General features: G+C 43.2%; 1 protein-coding gene across 1 annotated transcript in view; it reads left to right on the forward strand.

Moving 5' to 3' along the window:
* Positions 1–25,139, forward strand: part of LIMCH1 (LIM and calponin homology domains 1) — a 356,320-nt gene that overhangs the window by 320,238 nt on the left and 10,943 nt on the right. The window contains 11 exon segments of the mRNA XM_047799516.1: positions 766–929; positions 3,296–3,401; positions 9,265–9,305; positions 13,010–13,090; positions 14,294–14,386; positions 15,504–15,608; positions 17,534–17,661; positions 19,488–19,609; positions 19,721–19,844; positions 22,101–22,178; positions 23,809–23,917. Of these exon segments, the coding sequence (XP_047655472.1) occupies positions 766–929; positions 3,296–3,401; positions 9,265–9,305; positions 13,010–13,090; positions 14,294–14,386; positions 15,504–15,608; positions 17,534–17,661; positions 19,488–19,609; positions 19,721–19,844; positions 22,101–22,178; positions 23,809–23,917 (1,151 nt within the window).

Below are 25,139 nucleotides of genomic sequence, written 5' to 3' on the forward strand. Positions count from 1 at the left end.
AGACAAAAAAAAAAAAGAATAAAGTAATGCCTCAGATATGAACAGTGAGTACAGAGACCCACTCTCCCCTAAATTAATAGTTCTTAATATTTTAAATACATTTTTCTTTTGATACACATAAATCTTCTCCCTCTCTTCTAATACCAATTTATTTTCAAAGGACACCTTAAAATAAATTCAATATCATTACTAAAAATTTTAGCACCTACTTTTTCAAATTCCACTGCACCTCCTCATTTCAATAGACCCCCTCAGGTGGTGGCTTTTGCACACACTTCAGAGCGTACCAAATTCTTCTTTATGTATCCAAGAACACTTAATTTTCATTGCATTATATAAACCACACACTCCTTAACGCATTCCAATTATGAAAACGCATGAAATACAAAAGGAAGAGTCAGGCTGCCACTCATTTGGATAGAAATTCTATACCTGTTCTCCCATCCAACCCACCTATCATGATATTTCGCATCAGCATTTTGTTTCGTGTAGTTATTCGTATGTAAACTGTGACTCTTATTTAGAACTTAAGTTTTTCATAGTGGGGTTCTTTGATGTGTTTTATGCTTGATTGTTTAATAATGTCTTGAAAAAGCCTCGAGAACTCCAGCATCTGAGGCTGTTTTGTACCTCTCATCTCACTGTCATCAGCTCATGTTGCCTAAGGCAAGATATGTACGCAGCGTACTCTGTGCCGTGGAAGGACCAAGGGTCCTTTATGTGGCTTTCATCGTCTTTATCTTTCTGCATATAACTCCGTTTCAGAACCACAGCATTTTACAACAACTGTGACGCGATCCAGCCCAACCGTGGCCTTTGTGGAGCTTTCCTCCAGTCCTCAGCTGAAGAACGAGGTGCCAGAAGAGAAAGAGCCGAAGAAACTGGAAAATGAAATGAGCGGAAAGGTGGAGTTGGTGCTGTCACAAAAGGTGAGGTGGATGCAAGTTGTTATAGCCACAGTTAGTGTGATTTCAATTGCTATCGGCTGCTATGGCAGCACCGCTTCATAATGAATTTTTTTTAATTGAAATATAGTTGGTTTACAATGTTGTACCAATTTTTGCTATATAGCAAAGTGATCCAGTCCCATATATATATAATATATATATATATATTCTTTTTCTCGTATTATCTTCCATCATGTTCTAGCCCAACATAATGAGGATTTATTTTCTCTCCTGATCTTTTTTCTTATCTTTAATTTGTATTTTTGTCTAAGTACAAATATAATGATGTTCATCGTAAAAATTAAATACATATAGAAAGATGTCTGTATTAGTCCATTTAGGCTGCTATAACAGAAAACTGGGTGGCTTATAAACAGCAGAAGTGTATTTCTCTCAGTTCCGGAGGCTAGGAGGCCCAAGATCAAGACACCCAAAGATTTGGTGTCTGGGGAGAGCCTGCTTCCTGGTTCACAGATAGCCTCTTCTTGCTGTGTCCTCACTCTGCAGAATGGGCAAGTGAGGAGTTCCTGTTGTGGCTCAGGGGGTTAAGAACTGGACTACCATCCATGAGGATGCGGGTTCGATCCCTGGCCTCGCTCAGTGGGTTAAGGATCCAGTGTTGCCACAAGCTGTCACAGATGTGGCTCAGATCTAGCATTGCTGTGGCTGCAGTGTAGGCTGGCAGCTGCAGCTCTAGTTCAAACCCTAGCCTGGGAACTTCAATATGCCACAGGTGCAGCCCTAAAAAGCAAAAAAAAAAAAAAAAAAATTTAATTAAAAATTAAACAAAAAGGAGGGGGCAAGGAAGCTCTCCTGGGTCTTTTATAAGGGCGTTAATCCCATTCAAGAGAGCTCCACCCCCATGACCCAATCACTTTCCCAAAGGCCCCACCTCCAAATACCATTACTTTGGGGGTTAGGGTTTCAACATATGAATTTGGGGAGGACACAAACATACAGTCTATAGCTATGTAATTTTAATGTATATTTCTATAATGATTTACATATAAATATATAGCAGATCTATTGAGTAATATGTGTAAATACATAACAATAATGTATAAATTAAAAACATAGAAACAGAGCAAGAGAAAGAAAAAGTCACTGAAACCTACCTCTATTAATAGTAACTTGTATTACTCTTAATATATACTCTTTAGACATCTTTAGTTTTTCTTTATTTTAGGGCCACACCTGCAGTGTATGGAGGTTCCTAGGCTAGGGGTCGAATTGGAGCTGCAGCTGCAGGCCTACACCATAGCCACAGCAACACGGGATCCAAGCCAAGTCTGCAACCTACACCACAGCTCATGGCAACGCCGGCATCTTAACCCCCTCAATGAGGCCAGGGATCAAACCTACATCCTCGTGGATCCCAGAGGGGCTCATTACTGCTGAGCCATGATGGGAACTCCCAACGTCTTTTAAATTGTATTTTAAATAACTCATTTTTAATTATGATGTATGATATACATTTAAAAGAAAAATGTAATACAGATGTTATGGAGCTTTGCAGTTAAGTTTTAGTTTGCCGTGCATGAGCTTGCTTATTTGCAACTTACTGTGTGTTCTCTTTTTAATATTTGCCTGTGTTATAGGATGGTATTTCTCTTTTGTTGTGATGTGCAATATTATATAAGTTACAGGTGTACAATGTAGTGATTCACAATTCTTAAAGGCTATACTCCATTTATAGCTATTAGAGCATATTGGCTGTATTGCCTGGGTTGCACAATATATCCTTGTGGCTTATTTTATACGTAGTAGTTTGTACCTATAGCAATGGTATTTCTGATACCTTTGAACTTGATTAAGAAGAAAATTAGAAAATTATTTTTCTGATATAATGGGTTTTACCATCTTGTTTTTATTAAGTGTTCTGTTCATTTGGCATCTCATCTCATTCATTAATTGGTTTGTTTTCAGGCACAGAGTCTAAAAGGCATCATCTTTTGTACCAGTTGTCCTCAACTTTGGCCACTCTTTAGGATTTCACAAATACCAAGCACACTCCAGATCACATAAATCAGCATCTCTAGGGGCAGGGCCCAGACATCTGTATCTTTAAAAGCTCCCTGGGTGATTCTGATGGGTCATCAAGATAGAGAATAACTCACCTGCATTCTGGACATTTTTATGCGCTAGTTTGATTTCTCTGAAAAACTGACCTCTAAATTAATGTGGAAAAGCATGAAGGGGGTTTGGAGAAGGGGCAGAAGTTTCCATTTACAATGTAAATGTGCGCTTGTTGACTTATATAATAGCCACGGATCCTTACGTTTTATTTCTCTGGTACACTTATCAGTGGACAGTACCTGTAACCTGTCTGTCTGTTGCCCGTGATCCAGGTGGTAAAGCCAAAATCTCCGGAACCAGAAGCAACCCTGACGTTTCCATTTCTGGACAAAATGCCCGAAACCAACCAATTACATTTGCCAAATCTCAACTCTCAAGGTAAAAAGAAGGAAATGTTTGGCTTTAATTCTGCATGTTCTGCTTAGCCCAGCTGTAGGACAATACTCTTTCTTTTAAAGGTCGCTGGCTGGAGTTTCCACTGCAGCTCAGCAGTAATGAACCTGACTAGTATCCATGAGGATGCGGGCTTGATCCCTGGCCTCATTCAGTGGGTTAAGGATCGGTGTTGCCATGAGGATCCTTAGGTCACAGACACAGCTCGGATTCTGAGTTGCAGTGGCTGTGGTGTAGGCCAGCAACTGCAGATGTGATTCGACCCCTAGCCTGGGGACCTCCATATGCTGCAGGTGTTGCCGTAAAAATTAAAATAAATAAAGCCAGTATTTAAAAAAATAAAATAAAAGGTAGATTATTTCCTTTGTGTGGACATCCCTTTCGCCATGGTGTTTGCTGGAATCCATGATGGCTGAATTATTAACTTTAGAACGGAAACGTGGGCCTGAATTCTCTCTCTAGCTTAGCCAGATACTCAGACCGTTTTGTCAGCCAGGCACCACCAGCACTGCAGGATCTGTACAAGCATTTGATACCTTAAAATAATTTTTTTTGGTCTTTTTAGGGACATACCTGCAGCATATGGCAGTTCCAGGCTAGGGGTTGAGTCAGAGCTGCAGTTGCTGGCCTACACCACAGCCACAGCAACGCAGGATCCGAGCCATGTCTGCTACCTACACCACAGCTCTTGGTAACACCAGAACCTTAACCCACTTAGCCAGGCCAGGGATCGAACCCGCATCCTCATGGACACTAGTTGGATTCTTAACCACTGAGCCATGACAGGAACTCCTAACAACAATTTTTATTGGCCCCAAAATGTTAAAAAAAAATTTTTCAAAATAAAAAATCAGTAACTTTAATATATTTATTATCTCTGTCAACTTCATTAATTGTCAATTGTCTAGTCTTCCTAAAATATCCAATCAACTTGACAATGATTTGGGAAGGAAGTCAGATTTTCCTACCTCAGAATCGTTCCTAGGTGTGCATGATGATTATGAGAAATCGTTCATGATCATAGGTGAAATATGCTATAGCTGAAAACTTTAATCTTTCTAAACATTTTTTATGACAAATATGTGTGTATATATATATATATAATATGCACATATATAATATAGGCCGAGGATATACTTAATATGTTTCATATTTTTGATACCTTTTAACATGTTAATTATAATGTGGGGAGGGGTAGCTTCTGCAAATATAGGCATTTAGGACCTATGAAGGTTTTAAAATAGCACTTACCTTGCAAAATCCCCAAGCGCCTTTAGGCCATGTCTAGGTTGTGAATTCATCCCTTTACTCTTTTTCTTTTTTTTTTTTATTTTTTGTCTTTTTAAGGCCAGTCCTGTGACATATGGAGGTTCCCAGCTGTAGCCACAGGCCTACGCCAGAGCCACAGCAACATGGGATCTGAGCCGCATCTACGACCTACACCACAGCTCACGGCAACGTCGGATCCTTAACCCACTGAGCGAGGCCAGGGAGCGAACCCACAACCTCATGGATACTAATCAGATTCATTTTCACTGCGCCATGGTGGGAACTCCCCCTTTATTCTTTAAGAGCCCAGCTTGAATCCCTTTATCTTGGTGAGAGCCCCAGGTGCCCACAACCACCAGAAAGGAGCCTGTGGGATGTGAGCAGTGGGGACGGGTCCTGAGGATTCTGTGGTCTGTAGGGACCGTGCCTCACAAGAGACAGACCGCTGGGCTTTACTGCCGTGAGTTCTCTCTCTTTCCTGGTGTGACGTGTAAACAGCTAGAGTTCAGGAGGCAAGAACTGTAAAGTTTCTTGCCTTTCTTTTGTAATGTACTTTCCCCGGGACTGATATATGTATCAGTCCAGGCAAAGCGAGGATGTCCCGGAGGCTGGGGATTTCTTTTTGCTTTTCTTTTCAAAGATGGGCAGCTCTTTGGCAGAAACGGAGTTGGCTCCCATTCGTCTTTGCTGACGGCTGGGAGAGAAGCTGGGCTGTATCTGCAAAACAGGACGTCCTTGGGCAGGAATCCTCTCACTACATGTATTGATGCTCACCAGTCTCTTACTGTGGAAACAAGTTCAATTCGCTCTTCGAAGCATTTGTTGTAAATTTGTCAGCCCTCCTGTCCTGAAGGGAATTGACAAAAATAAGTTCTCGAAACGGGGCCAGCAGCTGGCCATATTTAGGTTTTAATCCTGCCCTATTTCTAGCACTTTTTAATTGTGTAGATAGGTAATAGAGAGAGGAAATAGATATTTTAAGCCACATTAATTAGTGTTATTGTCTTACATGCTTTAGCATCTCATGATCTGTGGTGAAGCACGTCGATTTTGAAAAACATACTGTTGAGTTAAATGCTTTATCTGCAGTGAACGATTAAAAAATAAAATTCAGGAAGTTCCCTTGTGGCACGTCGCGTTAAGGATCAGGTGTTGCTGCCATTGTGGCGTGGGCGGAAACTTCGGTGTAGGTTCGATCCCCGGCCTGGGAACTTCCACGTGCCTCAGGTGCTCCCCCGCCAAAAAATAAAATAAAATTCAGTCGCACTAAAGCATTTCTAAAATTATTCTTTAAGATGCAGTTATGTTTGTTCGATACGTTTGTCTGGTTCGTGGAAGCTGTAATTACAGCTATAGGCTCTGGAGACAGAAGGCCTGTGTTCAAATTCTGGCTCTTCTGGTTCTTGTCTGTGTGATCATGTGATCTTACTCACCAAGTTCTCTCCAATCTCTGTTGCCTGTAAACTGGAAATAATGACAATGCCATCCTCATAGGGCTGTTGAATTACACGAGATAAACCAAAAGAAAGGAAGGAAGGAAGAATTTAGCTTAACACCCAGCCCAGAATAAGCACTAACAATAGTACCTGCAGCATAGTTGCAGTAGTGGAAGTATAGAGCAAGGTACCAGACAAGAATAAACAATTTTTTTTTTGTCTTTTTGCCTTTTCTAGGGCCAGTCCCATGACATATGGAGGTTCCCAGGCTAGGGGTCGAATCAGAGCTGTAGCCGACAGACTACGCCAGAGCCACAGCAATGCAGGATCCAAGCTGCGTCTGCTACCTACACCACAGCTCACGGCAACGCTGGATCCTTAACCCACTGAGCAAGGCCAGGGATCAAACCCGCAACCTCATGGTTCTTAGTAGGATTCATTAACCACTGTGCCACGACGGGAACTCCAAGAATAAACAATTCTTAAATGCACCACTTAAAATAGGAGTGCTTATATTGGAGAGATACACTTTCAAGCAGTCATTTTCAAACCTGAGTCTGTGGCAGGGTCCCCTGCAGGACTAATTAAAACACAGGTCACTGGGCACCTCCCCCGTCCCGTACAGTGTCTGATTGAGTAGGTCTGGGCGGGGTCCACAATATTTGCATTTCTGATGAGTGTGCAAAGGTGATCCCGATGCTACATATCTGGAGACCACACTCTGAAACCCACTGGCTTGAACCGTGTGTTTAAATTGTACACCAAAGTCATCGCCAGTAGGTGTGAGGATAACAGTAATACTTGTTTGGCAGGTATGAAGTTCCTCTCTTTCAAGAAGCAAAAGGCCTGTAGTAAACGTAATCTTTTAAAAGAAAAATGTATGGAGTATAATTGATTCACATTATTGTGTTAGTTTCACGCAAATAGCAAAGGGATTCAGTTATGCACAATAAATGTAATTTTTAAAGGCATAGTTTGTCTTTAACCGGAGGACGGGGATGTATAGGGCTTTGCGCAGATTTAAAAAGTCAGTACACATGTAAGTGACCAGGAGTTCCCACCAGAGCACAGTGGGTTAAGAATCCAATTGCAGGAGTTCCCATCATGGCTCAGTGGTTAACGAATCCGACTAGGAACCAAGAGGTTTCGTGCTCAATCCCTGGCCTTGTTCAGTGGGTTAAGGATCCTGCGTTGCCGTGAGCTGTGGTGTAGGTCTCGGACATGGCTCAGATCTGCCGTTGCTGTGGCTTTGGTGTAGGCTGGCAACGGTAGCTCCGATTGGACCCCTAGCCTGGGAACCTCCATATGCCTCGGATTTGGCCCTACAAAGACAAAAAAAAAAAAAAAAAATCTAATTGCAGAGTAGGTCACAGCTGCATTCGGATTCAGCCCCTGGCCTGGGAACTTCCATAGAGTAGCCATAAAGTAAAATTAAAAATAAATGAAGTGAGTGATTCAGAGGCTGCACACCCAAAAAAGTATAGGGTCAAGATCAGGAAACCAGGAGCCACACCTAATACCCTGTTCCCAAGACAGTGATGCTGCCACCCCCTCCACACGCATCTGTTTCTCCCCTGATCATACAGACAACTGAAAATCTGCCAGGGGGCCCTCTTGATGCTCCACAGATTTCCTTTAAACATACACACGTGCATCAAGAGTCTTTAAATACTCCGATGACATTCATAAAATGCATTTAAAGATGACAAATTTCCCTCTCTCAGCTGTCTCCCAACAGGAGAAAGATAGCTTAAATTGACATTTCAGAAGACTGTGTGCACATTTTAAAAACTGCTGTCTTTATTTGCATCGAGAATGATGACAGACGAGCACAGCGCACAGGCTAAGCATGCACATGTTTGCGTGAGCCTCTCTCTGTTTGATGGCGCTCATTACCGAGAGACATATACACGGCCTTTTGCTACTCACATCTACAGCAGCCGCCACAGACCTCCATAAACCACCTTTAAAAAGCAAATCAAAAATAATTGAACTCAGCGCTGCTGTCTTTTATACTTTACTAGTGTTCTCCAAAAGCAGTGTACACTGTGCGTCTCGCCCTTGCGTCGTACATCAGACTCTCGTTTTGAGAGTCTTAGCAATGTCACCTCTAAGGATGTGCCCTTAAAATTCCAGCCAACACCAAAGACGACGAACAAGAGCATAACCTGCCCCATTCATCGACTTTTGTCCATGTCTTCGGGTTCTGTGTGCGTTTTATTGAGATGCTTTGTCCTTTAGTTTCTTTCACTCTGCAGCCTTTGCATTGACGACACCCAGACCTCCGTTAGTAGGGAGTGTGGTTTCATTCAAGTCTTGCCCCGTTTTCATGGTTTTCTGTTTGTTCTGTTCTGCCATCTGATCTAGAGTCCCCTGGCACTGCCAGCGTCCCGCTGAGAGTTCAGAACTCTTGGCGACGTTCCCAGTTTTTCTCCCAGTCAGGTAAAATGCATCCTGGGGAGCCCTGTTTCTTTTGTGCAAAAATCCATGTTGCGGGTAACCAATGATATCTGGTCCTTTTCTTCATTTCTGATTCCAGGGGGGAAAGAACGCTTGTTTCTGGCACACAGTTAGCTAAGAGCTAGTTCTTTGATATCAGGATCAGTTATGCTAAAATTGGGGGAGTGGTGCACAGAATTTTACTTTGATTTTGAAAATCCAAAGAAATAATAATAGTCACCTCTTCCTTTATGGCCCTTTTCTTAAAAAAAAAAAATTAGAAGCACTTACCAGGAACTGGTAATAGTTCTCTTGTTAACTGTGTCACCCCCTCTGCCTCCTGGATGACATCTGGCCTCTGTGTGAGCCGTCTCCATGTCAGACAGTGAAGGAATGGGTCAGTCAAGCCAGAATGCAAGGTGCATTAAAACCAGCACTTATAGGAGTAGATCTTGCTTTCTGTAGTCTAGGACCTGATGCTAATTGATGTGATCAATCCTATTACACTGGTTATAACTTCTCTTGGTGATGGGTCCCAGCTGCTTCAGGGATCTGCTTTATTATGATTTTCTAATGTTCTTGGCTTACGAAAAAAAAAATTGGTTTGAAGCTGACATAGGAACCACACTCCACTGAGAGGATCAAAAAGAAAGACAATTAGAAGCTACTCACGCTGTGGTCTTTTTTCCTTTCTTTCTGTACAGTGGATTCTCCAAGCAGTGAAAAGTCCCCTGTGACTACACCTGTAAGTAACTCCTGTTAAGGAATAAGATCATACATTTAGTGTGATTTTTCACTTGTAAGGTATTTGATTCACTTAAAGAGGAGTCAGTCAAAAACAGGCTCCAGTAGTTTCTGTTGTGGCACAGCAGAAACAACTCCGACTAGGAACCATGAGGTTGCGGGTTTGATCCCTGGCCTCACTCAGTGGGTTAAGGATCTGGCGTTGCCATGAGCTGTGGTGTAGGTTGCAGACGTGGCTCGGATCCTACATTGCTGTGGCTCTGGCATAGGCCAGCAGCTGTAGCTCCGATTCAACCCCTAGCCTGGAAACCTCCATGTGCTGCAGGTATGGCCCTAAAAAGCAAAAAAACAAAACAAAACAAAAAAGCGGGCTCTAAACTTTTAATTGTAAAAGAATACTTATAAGTTGTGTATAATGCTGTCACTTGAATCACGAAGAAAGACACGGATTGTCATTATGCAGAGTTTTTATTGTGCCTGGAAACAAAGTGGTCAGGCAGGAAAGTAAAGTCTAAAAGAAACAGCTGAGCAGTTCCTGTTGTTGTGCAGTAAGTTAATGATCCAGCTTGTTTCTCTGAAGGCGTTGGTTCGATTCCCAGCCCAGGGCAGTGGGTTAAGGAGCCCACATTCCTGCAACTGTGGTGTACATAGGTTACAGTTCCAGCTCATACTCAATTCCTGGCCTGGGAACTTCTGTATGCAGCAGGTATGGCCAAAAAAATTAATTAATTAAAATAAACAACTTAAATAAATGTGACAAAAGGAATTAGTAATAAAATATACAACTTTTGTAGGCATTCAAAATCATTTTTTATTTTATTTTATTTATTTATTTTTTTATTTATTTTAGGGCTGAACCCATAGTATATGGAGGTTCCCAGCTAAGGATCAAATCAGAGCTACAGCTGCCAGCCTAGGCCACAGCCACAGCAACTCGGGATCTAAGCCACATCTGTGACCTATACCACAGCTCACAGCAACACCAGATCCTCAACCCTCTGAGCGAAGCTGGAGATTGAATCCACGTCTTTGTGGATCCTAGTTGGGTTCGTTAACCACTGAGTCATGAAGAGAACTCCAAAATCATTTTTTATTTTTTAATTATTTTCCTTTTTTCAAAATCATTTTTAAATTTTTTAATTTAATTTTTTTTCAAAAGCATTTCTTAAAGGAGGCCAGTACTTTAACACAGCGAACTATTGGCAGACAGGGCCCAGGCTGAACTCTCTCTGGGGACCCAAACTGTCTGTCTGAGTTATACTCCTCCTCACCGCCAGTATCTTGAACTCTATTATCTGTACATTTCGTTTTCAATTTTTTTAATAAAAAATCATTTGTTAATTAAAACATCAAGGGACATAATGCCGTAGAGATTCCTTGCTGCTGAATTATACCTGAACGCTCTGTGCAGACCTGACCCTTGAAATTGAGTGGTCCCAGTGCTAGCCTGTCATCTTTATTCACCTTCTGAAATTCCCACTGGATGTGGAGCTTCCTCCATGGCACAATCAACTGTAGCATTTTCCGGGCCCCAAGGGTAGCCACATAATCATTGTTGCATCTTTTTTAATCTTTTTTTTTTTTTTTCATTTTAGCCACATCCTCGGCCTGTGGAAATTCCAGGGCCAGGGATCAAACCCACACCTCGTGTGTCACAGTTGTGGCAATACTGGACTCTTAACCTGCTGCTCTCTGTGGGAATTTCCTGTTGCCTTTTGATTAGAGCTTTATTAACCATATGGCCCTGAAAGTGCTATGTAACTTTTTTTTTTTTTTTGGTCTTTTTAGAGCCGTAACCACAGCATATGGCAGTTCCTAGGCTAGGAGTTGAATCAGAGCTGCAACTGCCAGCCTACACTACAGCCACAGCATCGCGGGATCCAAGCCATATCTGAGTCCTACACCACAGATCACAGCAATGTCGGATCCTTAACCCACTGAGTGAGGCCAGGGATCGAACGTGCATCTTCATGGATACTAGTCGAGTTCATTACTGCTGAGGCACAATAGGAACTCCAACTCTGGATTTTATGCAAAAAAAATAGTATTTCTCTCCATAACTTATTAGAGCCTTTAGTACACGATGTGCAGTGTGAATCCCAAAAGTGGCCTATAGGAAATGCATTTCCCTATCTGGTTTGCCCATCTTTCTTTGAGTTTTTTGTGGCCATTCCTACCATATGTAGGAACTGCAACAAGAGTATCAATTGAGGCCCACATTTCACATGTCTACATACTTTAAGGCCATAAATAGTTATAATGCTATAAGTCAAGCAACAGCCATGGCCTGGCCTGATTTCTCAGCCTGGAGACGCTTCCCTGGGCCAGCCCAGCCTTCGCGCCCCTGAGTGGTAGCGTGGATCTCCTGGGGGCAGGTGGGCTGGCCCAGGTGTCTTGGGAAGTAGCTGAACCATCGAAACCTCAGACAGGACTGACTCTATCCAGCTTTGCAGGCAGCTGGAGGAGGTCGAATCTGCCTGCACCTCACTCTGCCCCAGACTCTCTCCTCCCCCCACCTCCTCCACCCCCCACCCCCCCCACCCTGCTCTCTCTCAGAATTCCCAGAAGGTTCCAAGTGCCTCCCCAAACTGCCACATGAGAACACAATGAAGGGAAGAAGCCCGGTTATAAAGGGGCCTTGGTTTGCCTCAGCACCTACTCTGGGGGACAAGGGAGGTCAACTTTATTTTTTATTTTATTTTATTTTATTTTTCCTTTTTAGGGCCACACCTGCCACATATGGACGTTCCCAGGTTGAATCAGAGCTACGCTGCCAGCCCACATCACAGCCACAGCAGTCCGGGATCCGAGCCACGTCTGCGACCTATACCACAGCTCATGGCAACCCCAGATCCTTAACCCACTGAGCAAGGCCAGGGATCGAACCTGAAATCTCATGGATACTGGTCGGATTTGTTTCTGCTGAGCCATAATGGGAACTCCCTGGAAGCCAACTTGAAACACAGCAGTGCCTCCTGTGGCTGGTTTCCCAGAGACCAGCTGTGATTCGCTTCCCTCTTGGACCCTGTCCATCTCACATTCTGTGGTCTAGGTGCCCACTTTGGTTCGTGCATCCTTCTCCCATTGTTCCCGTTGACCCACATGGTTCCCCAATCACAAAACCCATTTTTTAAAAGACCAGAACAAAATGAATGCTTGCTATGCTGGGATCCAGGCAGGGGTTCCCTTTGCCAGGATCTCTGGTGAGGCTGATGGGCACTGGTGAGTTAAATGACCCACTTGAGAGGAAGCTGGTGTGGAAAAGCAACAGCAGTGGAAAACATTAGTTCTCTAGTGCAGCAAACACCACTTCTCATAAAGCGCAGTTCTGCTGAAAGAAGCGTTTCTATTTGGATCCAGGATCAATATGCAAAGTAAGTGTCTTATGCTCAGGAGCCTGACTCATTGAAGAAATCACTCCTAAGAGAAATGAAGCCAAAGCCTTCCCGTGCTGGTGGCTGATGACTTCCTGTCTTCATGAGTTCCAAAAAGGTTCACAGACCCATACCAGCATCTTGGAAGTGACCCAAGGAGAGACTAAGATTAGAAAGTGGTTTCTGCCAGCAAAGAACGCCTTTAAACTCGGGAAGGCTTTGCTTCCTCACGGCCATCTGGGTGTCAGGCCAGGAGCTGATTGTGTCCCTTGCTCTGGCCTGGACTTGAGGATATGGCCCAATTCTGATTATGGTTTTATTTTCCAAGCAGTTTAAGTTCTGGGCATGGGACCCGGAAGAAGAGCGCAGGCGACAGGAGAAATGGCAACAGGAGCAGGAACGTTTGCTCCAGGTAGGACTGGGTTTGCTGTCTTTTTTTTTTTCTTCTTCTTCTTTAAGGTAATGCTTTCTTAATTTCTGTTATATTTCATAGACGTTTAGCACAAGAAATGCATGGGATCACCTTCTTGTCAGAAGTCATTGAGTCTAAGTCCATTCATTTTGTGTCCATGAGACAGAATGCACTATATCTAATTCCTCCTACCAGAGGTCATGCTGATGAACCATAAGGAAAACGTGTTTTGCTTAGAAGAAAAATCCAAATGTTGATTAAGGGCCAACCCAGCCATTCGGCACCTCCTTAGCCGCCTATCAAGGTCCCATCCAACTTGGAGCGGGGGAAAAAAATAAAAGCCATTTGATAGCATCCATGTGCAATAAAAATTTTTTTTTCTTTCTATAGCTACACCCAAAGCATATGGAAGTTCCCAGGCTAAGGGTTGAATCAGAGCTGCAGCTGCTGGCCTACACCACAGCCACAGCAACGCAAGATTGGAGCTGCATCAGTAACCTATACCACAGCTCACGGCAGTGGTGGATCCTTAACTCACGGATTGGGACCAGAGATCGAACCTGCACCCTCATGGGTACTATTCGTTATTGCTGAGCCACAGCGGCGCAACAGCCGCAAGGGCAGCACCATGTGAAATAAAATTTGACTGGGGTCTTGTTCCTTAAGAAGAAATGTTTGCTCCATCTTTGAGCAAAAGCTGCTAATTTTCAATTCTAGAAAAATTCTGGGAGTAAATTTACCATGTTCCTACTTGTTTCATGCCAGTTTTGTAGCGCAACAGGGCTCCAAGACGTAACCTAGTAACCTTAGAACTAACCTATGCTGCACCTCGGGGTGTGCCAAAATGGGCATGTTTGTAGGTGTTTGATATGTTTTATCTCATTTACCTCATATAAAACTCTTCAAAGTATATCTTATTAGTCTCAATTGAAGAAAAGCTTAAAAAAAGTGAAATCATTTGCTCGAAGTCACACCTCTAACAGCAGAAAATATGGCTCTCCATTGGGTGTTTAATATCCCTAGCATGTTTGAGTACCACCTGATAGTGTTTCCTTTTTGTTTCATGAAGAGGCTAGATCCAGAAAGTTACAGCAAGAAGATAGTCTTGCAACATATTGCACATGATGGTTTAGTGGGGGGGGGGGCGTTCCAGTGATGAATGCAATGGTCAATTCAGAACAAGCTGTGGAAATTCCGTAACAGGAGAGATACCAGAAGGAGCAGGACAAGCTGAAAGAAGAGTGGGAGAAGGCCCAAAAGGAGGTGGAAGAGGAAGAACGCAGATACTATGAGGAGGTAGGAAATAATTCCCCAGAAGGGATTTGGCCCCAAAGCCCCAGTTCCTCCAAGATACTTCCTGTGTCTGCACTGTGTGCACGAGGGGGCTACGTCCGATTCTCTTTACTCACAGCAGAGCCTCATTAACCTTTTAAAGGAGTCCTATCCCATGGCTCGAAAAGACCACTATTCTCTCAAATTTAGTTTGTGGTAAAGGTGTGCTGAGTCATGGGCAAGGGAAAGAATATAATTATGGCTGTTCCTTGATCACAGAGTCAGATTCTTGAGTTATCTTACAGAGATGACATGAAAGTCTCAATTTACTTTTTGTGTTTCTTTGAGGCAAGCACGTCTGATACCAAATTCATGAAGTAATGTTAATTTTATGAGGCCTTTAATGAATCTGTACTACTGCATTCACTGTATGGTACTGAAGAGATTTGGAAAAGAGTATTTGGTTTTGTTTGTTTAATTTTTTTTTTTTTTCTTTTTAGGGCCGCACCCATAGCACATGGAGGGCCCCAGACTAGGGGTTGAATTGGAGCTACAGCTGCTAGCCTACACCACGGCCACAGCAACTCGAGATCTGAGCTGCATCTGTGACCTACACCACAGCTCATGGCAACGCAGATTCTTAACCCACTGAACGAGACCAGGGATCAAACCCTCAACCCCATGGTTCCTAGTTGGATTCATTTCTGCTGTGTCACAATGGGAACTCCTGTTTAATTTTTTTAAGTGAACAAACCAGACCACATTTGAGAATTTGAAGCAACGCTTTATGTATATTATCCAAAATTTGTTTATGATTAATATTGTTGTGAATTTTATCTACAACAATAACATTGTGCATAATCCTCTCCCTAACAGCATTTCTAATTAGGCTTCTGGAATCACACTGACTAATCCATTTGCAAATACTTTATTTTTCTAAATTAAATGCTAATTTCTAAATCACTGCCCATAGAGACTATTATCTGATTTACATGCTTTCTAAAAATAGGACCTTTTTTAAACGCCCTGCTTATTTGCATGTAATTCTGATGTTTTTCCCTAAAGTTCCTTAATGAAATTTTCTCTTGACAAATACGATTTTTCACTTTTCCCCCTTTTGCTAATTCTGTCTTTCCCCTAGGAGCGCAAAATAATTGAGGACACTGTGGTTCCATTTACTATTTCTTCAAGTTCTGCAGACCAGCTGTCTACATCCTCCTCCATGACTGAAGGCAGTGGGACAGTGGTGAGACCACAATTGAAAGCAGTTCATGAAATGAATAAACCAAATTAGAAGTTCAAAACCGCAAGACCAAGTTTTCCAGCAGTTTAAATCCAGGACTGGCTATTTTTCTAGAATGATATCAGCTACTACATTTCCATTGTACCCCATGGTACTGTCATTGCCGTGGTCACACCCTAGAGTCAGTTCCTGAGAAGCAGTAAAGACGTTACTGAGGCCAGCTCTGCCCTCACAGGCTGGCAGCCAAAATTTCTGCCCTGGTTGGCAAGACCCTGGTTAGCGACCATTCCATGTGCTAGAATGTCTTTCCCTCACTGCCCATCATTCAGTCATTCAACAGACATGTATTTCTCTCTCCCAGACCATATGTCTCTTTACCCTGGATGGTGGCACTAGGATCCACCAGCCTCCATGAAAGTTTCTTCTAAATCACTCAAAATTCCACATGAAATGCCTATGTGTCTTCATGAACCAGAGAGAGTCCAGAAAGGCTGACCCACCTTCGTATCCCCCCAGTAAGGTCACGGAGGTAGTGGACAGAAGTCATACCAAGACCTGGATGGTCCATCATTTGCGTTTTATTTTTTGAATGAGATAAATCACAAAATAAGTTCATTTGCATTAGACATAATATATTATCACTTGTGTAGGTATCATATCTGCTGATTCTGTAGTCATTTAGGGAATGCTGCAATACACCACAAATTTTTTAAATATCCAATTTTAAGAGTACAAATTAAGATTGTACAAAAGTAACTCATTAAATTCAATATTGCCTAGTCACTCAGGAAGCTCAGATTATTGCTTATCTTTGCTAATGTATACAAAGATTATCACAGAAGATCTCTTATATCTCTTTCATATATTGCAATGGTTAAAATAGACATTTTCTAGACTTATAAAATAAGTTGTTAAGGAGTTCCCATTGTGGTGCAATGGAAACGAATCCAACTAGTATCCATGAGGACGCAGGTTCAATCCCTGGCCTCGCTCAGTTGGGTTTGGGATGTGGCATTGCTGTAAGCTACGGTGTAGGTTGCAGACGCAGCTCAGATCTGGTGTTGCTGTGGCTGTGGTCTAGGTCGGCAGCTGTAGCTCTGATTTGATCCCTAGCCTGGGAACCACCATGTGCCATAGGTGCAGCCCTAAAAAGAAAAAAAAAATATATATATATATATATGTATAGTTAATATATCACAATCAAAGGAGTTTTACACTGTCCAATAACTTTTCTATATCCACTGCCATTTTCAAATACCAAATCTTGAAGTACAATTTTTTCAATTTAATTTTTTTAAGATTTTTATTTTTATATGAGTTTTAAAGGTTATACTCTACAATCTGCATTTTAAAATAACCCATAGCCCCTAGAAAGCCACTTGTGCTGAAATGAGCAGTCCTATGACTTTGCTTTATTTTGAAAAATAGGTTTTCTAACCAGAAACCTCTTACAGTAACTTTTAAAAGAAATCCAGATTACACATTCATTTTAAATCATTGGAAATCAGTTGCTATGCAGTTGATTTGAATGACTGTCCTTTAAGTTGTAAGCAGTGCAATTGAAAAAAATGCTTCAGGGAGCTGCCATCCTGGCACATCTGAAATAAACCCGACTAGGAACCATGATGTTGTGGGTTCGATCCCTGGCCTCGATCAGTGGGTTAAGGATCTGGCGTTGCCGTGAGCTGTGGTGTAGGTGGCAGACACGGCTCAGATCCCGTGTTGCTGTGGCTCTGGCGTAGGCTGGCAGCTGTAGCTCCAAATGGACCCCAAGCCTGGGAACCTCCATATGCCACAGGTGCAGTCGTAAAAAGCTAAAAGAAAAAAAGAAAGAAAAAAAAATGCTTCAAGTATTCCATGGCCAGACATGAGTGTTGTCCAGTGTGTTTAAAAATTGTATTCAAGGTTATGCTTGTTTTCTTCATTAGACTAAGATGGACTTGGAACACCATCGAGAGGAGGAACAAGAAACAAGACAGAAGAAACCACTCCAGGGGGATGACAGTGACTTGTTGCTTAAGACAGGGGATGGTGACCCACTGGAGGAAAAGGGCAGGTAGGAGCCGTGCCAAGCTGTCTGTCCACCTGCGCAGAGCCAGGCTGAGCCCCTCACTCCCAGAAAGGGTCCCCATGGCTACTGCACATCGTGTTCAGCTTTGAAATTATCATTCCAGTAATACGTTATACGTAGATTACTGCCCATATATATTCTAATAGCTCCAAAGTCAGTGTCCTTATGCTATTGAATATAAAGAGGCTTCTTTTTAAATAAGCGAAACTTTTTTTTTTTTTTTGCCTTTTAGGGCCACACCTGCGGCATATGGAGATTCCCAGGCTAGGGGTCCAAATGGGGCTATAGCCACTGGCCTACGCCACAGCCACAGCAACCAGGATCCGAGCTGTGTCTGCAACCTACACCGCAGCTCATGGCAGTGCCGGATCCTTAACCCACTGAGCGAGGCCAGGGATCCAAACCCTCATCCCCATGGATCCTAGTCGGGTTCATGTACTGCTGAGCCACGAAGGGAACTCCGTGAAATCTTTTTTAAGTAAGGTAAGATGGTATAGATCATCAAAAGAGCCTGCTGTCCATTCAAAGCCTCCAAACATCACTCACCTGAAATGGTTCCTGTGTCTGGATGGATAGAGGTTAAAATGAGGCGGTGGTGTCCCCCTCGCTGTGGTTTTACTGTGGACCTGATCTTTGCCTTTAGCATCCTCTGACCTGTGAGAAGCTGCGTTTACCCTGGGTGATGCTGTAAGGGATAACCAGCAAACCGATGGGTTGTGGGTAATCACCCTGCCCCATGGGCCCCAGTGTGTTCCGTGGGAGGTCAAAACAGGGTACCCAGAAACCCTGGAGTATTCAGCGTTAGCTCAGCCTGGAGCACAGTCCAGGCTGTCGTGAGTTTCTGAAGCCATTCATCCTCTGGTGGGATTTGCTCTGAGACTTTGCCATGCTCTGCAGCGAGAAGCCTCAGTGAGTCGTAGGCTAGCAGAGTTTTCGGCCCTTGTCCAGTGTTTGCAGAGCCTTTGGAGCAGCACATCTGCTTCCAGTTAACACTATGTAAGGAGATGTCCCAGGTTTTGAAATGAAAGCCACTAGTCAGAAATATTTGAAAGATGCTACTCAGCATTGTAGGTGAATTATTATTGCTAGTTCTCCAGACAGTCCCTGTTGTCAGCAGACACTTTAAAGAACTCCCCTCCATCTCTCCTTCTTGGCACATAGAAGCTACGCAAAGTAATGAGTAAATTTTCATAGGCGGCAGAAAATCCCATGGGGCCCAAGTGATTTCTACAAGAACTCCTCTCAGAGGATTAAGAACCCGACATAGTGTCTGTGAGGACATGGGTTCCATCCTTGGCCTCACTTAGTGGGTTAAGGATCCAGTGTTGCCTCGAGCTACAGTGTGGGTCATAGATGTGGCTCAGATCTGGCGTTGCTGTGGCGGTGGTGTCGCCTGGCAGCTGCAGCTCTGATTCGACCCCTGGCCTGGGAACTTCCTTATGCTGCAGGTGGGACTCTTAAAAGAAAAAAAAAGAAGTCCCCTTTGGTGAAAATCTGGAAGATTGCAGTTAGCTCTGACAACCCTTGAAATTATTAGAATGAAGAGCTTTGTGGACAAGGAGGTAGAGAAGACATCAGAAATGATGGCTTTTCGAGTTTGTTGAATTGATGGATAATGAAAATGCACAGCATTTTGTAGTATTTTTAATCCATTTTAAATCTAGTTTACAACAAAGAAAATAAAGATTTAGTGAGCCCTGTTTCTTTTCTCAGATTGTAACTAGTACTTCCCTGACCTAAGGGATAGGATCTATAAGTTTCGTTTGCCTGCTTGTATCTCTGTTCTGAAATACGTTTATTTATTTTAACAGCCTGACTCAAGGAGTCTTGACTCATTCAGAGAACCCTGCATCAAAAGGAATCTATCAGGACCATCAGCTGGATGCAGAAGCTGGGGCCTCACACTGTGGGATGAACCCACAGCCAGCTCAGGGTAAGCGTGGAGAAGACCAACCCCCATGTTTCAATTATTGTAAGACCCCCCCCCCAACACCCCGCCCTGTGATACAGACAGATGTATCTAAGTACATGATCTTGGCCTCAGATCCGTCGCAGAATCAGCAGGTATCAAACCCACCAATGCACATTTTAGAAGATGTGAAGCCAAAAACCCTTCCGTTGGACAAAAGCATTAACCATCAGATTGAATCTCCGAGTGAAAGGCGGAAGTGAGTAACCAAAAACATGAATGTGGAATTTCTTTCTTTTTTTCCTTCTTTTTTTTTTTGACTAAGAAGAGGGGAAATGAAAACATATGAGATGGCAGGATGTCAGCAGCGTTTTTGTGCTTTCACTCCATTACTGGCACTGACAAGTGACACATATTTATAGAAATTTGGGACATTCTTCCTGGCAAGTAAATATTTACTTGGAATTTCGCAACTTAACAGAGGCAAAGTGATGTTTTTAACCCACAAATACAAACATTGGAAAGACTTTGCAAGCCTATTGCATCAGCAATTTATTTAAGTGAATTAAATTGTTTCAGAGCCTACGGATAAATGTTCTTTCAAGGGAAAAAAATGTTTTCCTTTCCTTATCATTCTTTCCCCTTGAGTGACTACCCCAGGCTCTATTCTATTTTTGTAACAGTTGTATTTTTTACAATAAAAATTATTGCCATCATTTTTGATGCATGTCAGTATAACGGGCACTGTGTTGAAGGGTTTACATATATCTCTTTCCTCTTATTTTTATGCATTAACTCGAACTCTCCCAATAATGTTATTAGGTGTTTGTTCCCATTTTACAGATGAGGAAATTGAGGCTCGCAGAAATTAAATAACTGCTATCTAAAGTACTTGTCTGGATGAATGGTAAAGGGATTCAAAGTGAAACCACAGTTCCAAGATAAGATCATAATTGAGCCAGAGGTTCCTTATAATCGGTTTTTAAAAGATAATATTCACTATATTTTAACCAGTCATTCTACCTGGAGCCATAATTTTGAATCCAGACCAAATGTATTCAGAATTTCAACTCTGTCACTTGCCTGCATAGAACTTTGAGCTAGATGCTTAATCCTTCTCTGCCTCAGTTTCCTCATGTATAAAATGGAAATCATAGTAGTACCTACTTCATAGGGTTTTGTGTCTGGCAAATAATAAGTACTATACAGTGTGGGCAGGGATAATGACTACAATAAGTTGTTCTATAAGTTCATCTTTTTATCGTCTTTTCCTTGTTACATTTTTTTTTCAATACAGTTTTGAGCTACTGCCCCCTTTTCTCTTAGGTCTATCCAATTTCATTCTCTCTGTCTAGATGACACGCAGAATTAATAGAAGGTCAAATCATATAGAAGGAATCAGAGTTATTTATCATCGTGGTGATTTTCAACTCTTTCTAAAGCAAAGGTCCTTATAATTTAGGGTACTCCGTGAACAGCTGATATTTTGGAGAAGACCAGCTCTGTCTGGGGTGGGAGGCTTGCGGGGGTCAGGGGCTCAGGGAATTATTTCGAAAGCAGTTACAAAATTGATGGCCCTACACTCTGTTGGCCTCTATTTTGGCATTTCTCTTTTTCCCTGTTCTTTTCTGAGTTCTATTTCTTTCTTTACAAATGAAATTAACTTTTAAAAGCAAGAGCCCAGAACTGACAGCTGAATCACAGACAGGGCTCATGTGTTACCAATAGCACCTATAAATCCACGCCAGCAGGTGCTGGCTGGGGACCATTCTGCTTTGTACTCGTGATGTAGTGATTATTAGATGTTTTGAACATCACCCTGAATCACATGCACCCATACAAATTTATGAACAGGAATGGAAACCACCTCACTGCAAAGACCTCCTATGCCCTGCCCTTATGTCTGGGGTCTCTTCAAGAGCTCGTCTCTACATCCCCCCTCAGCTCTCCCCTCCCACCCCTTTTATATTTGTCTAACTCAGCGTGCAATTTTAACTATTTTCTGTCAACAATGCCAGCCTATTGGGGGGGGGCATGTTTTTGTTTTGTTTTATTTTTTTGTCTTTTTTAGGGCCTTATCCGTGGCATAAGGAGGTTCTCAAGCTAGAGGTTGAATTGGAGCTCGCAGCTGCCGACCTGTGCCACAGCCACAGCCACAGCCACAGCAACACCACATCCGAGCCGCATCTGTGATCTACACCATAGCTTGTGGCAATGCCAGGGATCGAACTTGCATCCTCGTGAATACTAGTCAGATTCATTTCCACTGAGCCACGATGGGAACTTCAAGGCCAGCCTGGTTTTGATAACAGCCAATGTCTGCACAATTTGCTAGGCAGAATTTTTTTTTTTTTTGTCTTTATTAAAAATTACCACTAGGACACACTGTGGTCTTTTATTTGGTTGTCAAGGGAACAGAGGGTTTTTATTTTTTTCCTTATCTAAAATAATTTTTCTTGTGGGATTGGGCTTCTCTTTACTTGTCATGATGTCTGGCTCCTTTCCCATATTATAGGAAAAGCCCTCGAGAGAACTTCCAGGCCGGGCACTTGTCCCCCTGCTCCCCTACCCCTCCTGGCCAGTCACCAAACAGGTACAAGAGGTCAGCAAGCCTTGCTGGGGCTGCTTTGTTTTGACTAGAGCCTGCGGAGCACAGTCATAATCCATGCTCGCCAGATGATCGTGAGCGATCTGTCCATCCAAGTCTCTTCCTACCCACACAGGCGAGAGTGAAACACACATAACACATCCTCATCCCTCTGAAGACTATCAGCCCACGATCCGAAGAGCCAAGTGTGTGACGCTGGCGTGGCCGGGGCCATGGGGCTTTAATTACATTGTGTGGAACCTATAATCTAATAATAAAATCCGCCAGACAGTTGCTGGGCTCCTAAGTCGGCGCCTTTCCCTCCAAGACAGCTGGGTCCTTCAAGGCAGGATGCGCCGATGGCTCTTACAGGGAACCAGGCGGGGGCTGAGGAGAGAAACCTCATCCTTCCTCTGATTCCACTCAAGCTCTCTAACGATTGCATATGGACATTAATTGGGCCCCGTGACATTCGTAAAAGCTGCCTGAGCTCCATCCCCTGGAGGGACAAACTACTGAGTACCCAGAGGTTTTCTTTGATTTAGAAATTTCATTTAACTACTGGATAAGAGGGAAATCCTAATAAATAGAGCTTGCTAAGGGCAGCTCTTCCTTTTTTCTCTTGCCTTCCTTTCTGTTTCTTCTGTCTCTTGGTATCCTGTTTGCATCCAAATGATAGTGCCTATTTTAAGATTTCTTAGGTAATTCTAAGCGCGTCCCAACAGCTGGCATCACTGCCGTCTGATCTTAGTGGTGGGAAAGCTGCCTTAGGGGGCAGCCATCCTGGCTAAGGCAGGTGAAACAGAAACCAATGTGAGTTCTTCACACCAAATCCCAGAACTAGGTGACAGCAGAGATTTAATCCCATAGCTGCCTGGTAGCTATTGGGCTGTCTCCTCTTAACTTTTGAACAACATCCAGAAATTTTTTTTTTTTTTTTTTTGCTTTGTAGGGCTGCACCTGCAGCATATGGAGGTTCCCATGCTAGAGGTCAAATTGGAGCTACAGCTGCCGGTCTCCACCACGGCCACAGCAACGTGGGATCCAAGTCGCATCTGCGACCTACACCACACCTCACAGCAACGCCAGATCAATAACCCACTGCTCAGGGCCAGGGATCAAACCCACATCCTCATGGATACCAGTTGGGTTTATTACTCCTGAGCCACAAGGGAATGCCCAGAAAATTTTTTTAATAAATAAAAAAGAAATGCCCCGGTGAGCCGATGAACAATTACAGAAAAATTTAACCCACCATTGAAATGTTAGTAAAGCTAAACTTGAATGTCTCTTAGGAACCTAAGGAAACGTGATAAATACATCGAGTCGTTTCAAGGCATTTGATCACTGTTGTTGAATAGACTATGACATGAACTTTTTATAACAACCAACAGAATCACACACACACACACACACACACACAGGCCTATTATATTGACTCTGTCAATTGTCTGCATCTTATATCTAATGCTTAATCCCTACTCATCATATAGTAACTGTCATTTCATTCATGATGTTTTAAAAACCCATGGTTTTTTTTTGTTTGTTTGTTTTTTTGCATGAGGCTCCAGATTTGTGTGTTTGACCAACAATGGTAAATGGAACAGCTTTTCATGATGTGTGTTTCGCCACTTAGGTCTATAAGTGGGAAGAAGCTGTGCTCCTCGTGCGGACTCCCGTTGGGTAAAGGAGCCGCCATGATCATCGAGACTCTCAGTCTCTATTTCCACATCCAGTGCTTCAGGGTATGTCTTCACCGCCTCCTCCCTAAGCCCAGTCTCGGGATGGCCTTGGAGGAAAACCTCCTGGAAGTCCCGACGGCCTTTGCTCGTGAGGCCCCCTCGCCTCTGGACCGCCCAGAAGTGCGTGGGGGGGGGTCCATCCATCCCGGCAAAGCGCTCCTACCCTGCATCCCTCTGGGATGTTGGCTTCGGAGGAAGCAAAACAGGTTTGCGTGACGACGTGTTTTTGTAAAACAGTTTTTGTTGCTAAAGAGTCCACACTCTAGCAGGCGGCCGAGAACTCCGGCCTGGGGGACAGCCAGCCCTCAGATTCTTTTAATGCCAGAGAGATCCGTTGGAAGATAACATCTTTTTTTTTTTTTTTTGCTATTTCTTGGGCCGCTCCCGCGGCATATAGAGGTTCCCAGGCTAGGGGTCGAATCGGAGCTGTAGCCACTGGCCTACGCCAGAGCCACAGCAACGCCAGATCCAAGCCGTGTCTGCGACCTACACCACAGCTCACAGCAACGCCGGATCCTCAACCCACTGAGAGAGGCCAGAGATGGAACTCACAACCTCATGGTTCCTAGTTGGATTCATGTAACCACTGTGCCACAACGGGAACTCCGGAAGATAACATGCTTGTGAGAAGCGAGAATTCAGAGTTTTTTTGGTCTTTGACCTAATGGAAGGTTTGATGCCCACGGAGAGGTTATGGCTGGTTGCAAAATTGTAGGTCTTCAAAGCAGTATGTCTGTAATCACAGACCGAGTACCACTCCCTCGAGAAGCTGCCCTGCTTGCCACACCAAGTTGCCTTTGTCACAGGTCCTTAGAGAACCTTCTGTTGTCCTCATCACTCTCTATTGAATTAATTATCATCTCCTCTCATAAACAACAAGCTCTATGAGGTCAGGGACCATGTCTGTCTGGCTCATCTCTCTGGTTCCTCTGTCGCTAGCCGAGGTGTTATCACTAAATATTTTTAGCTGAATGAATTCATGAAAACTGAAAATGAGGAGACCTGAATTCTAGTCCCCAAACTCCTGCTGATAAACAGGGGAGCTGACCACTCATGTCTGGTGTATTATAAAATTTACAAGTCAGACGCCATCAGCATCTCCTGCTTTCACCCACGAATGTGTTTTAAATCAATATATCATTTTCGAAGCCAAACCTTCTCTCTCTGAAAAAGAATCCTTTCTTTCTCTTTATAATTCTGACAGGCTTTCTTTGTCCTTCTTGGA

The sequence above is a fragment of the Phacochoerus africanus genome, chromosome 10 (genome assembly GCF_016906955.1).
Source record: "Phacochoerus africanus isolate WHEZ1 chromosome 10, ROS_Pafr_v1, whole genome shotgun sequence".
Lineage (NCBI taxonomy): Eukaryota > Metazoa > Chordata > Mammalia > Artiodactyla > Suidae > Phacochoerus > Phacochoerus africanus.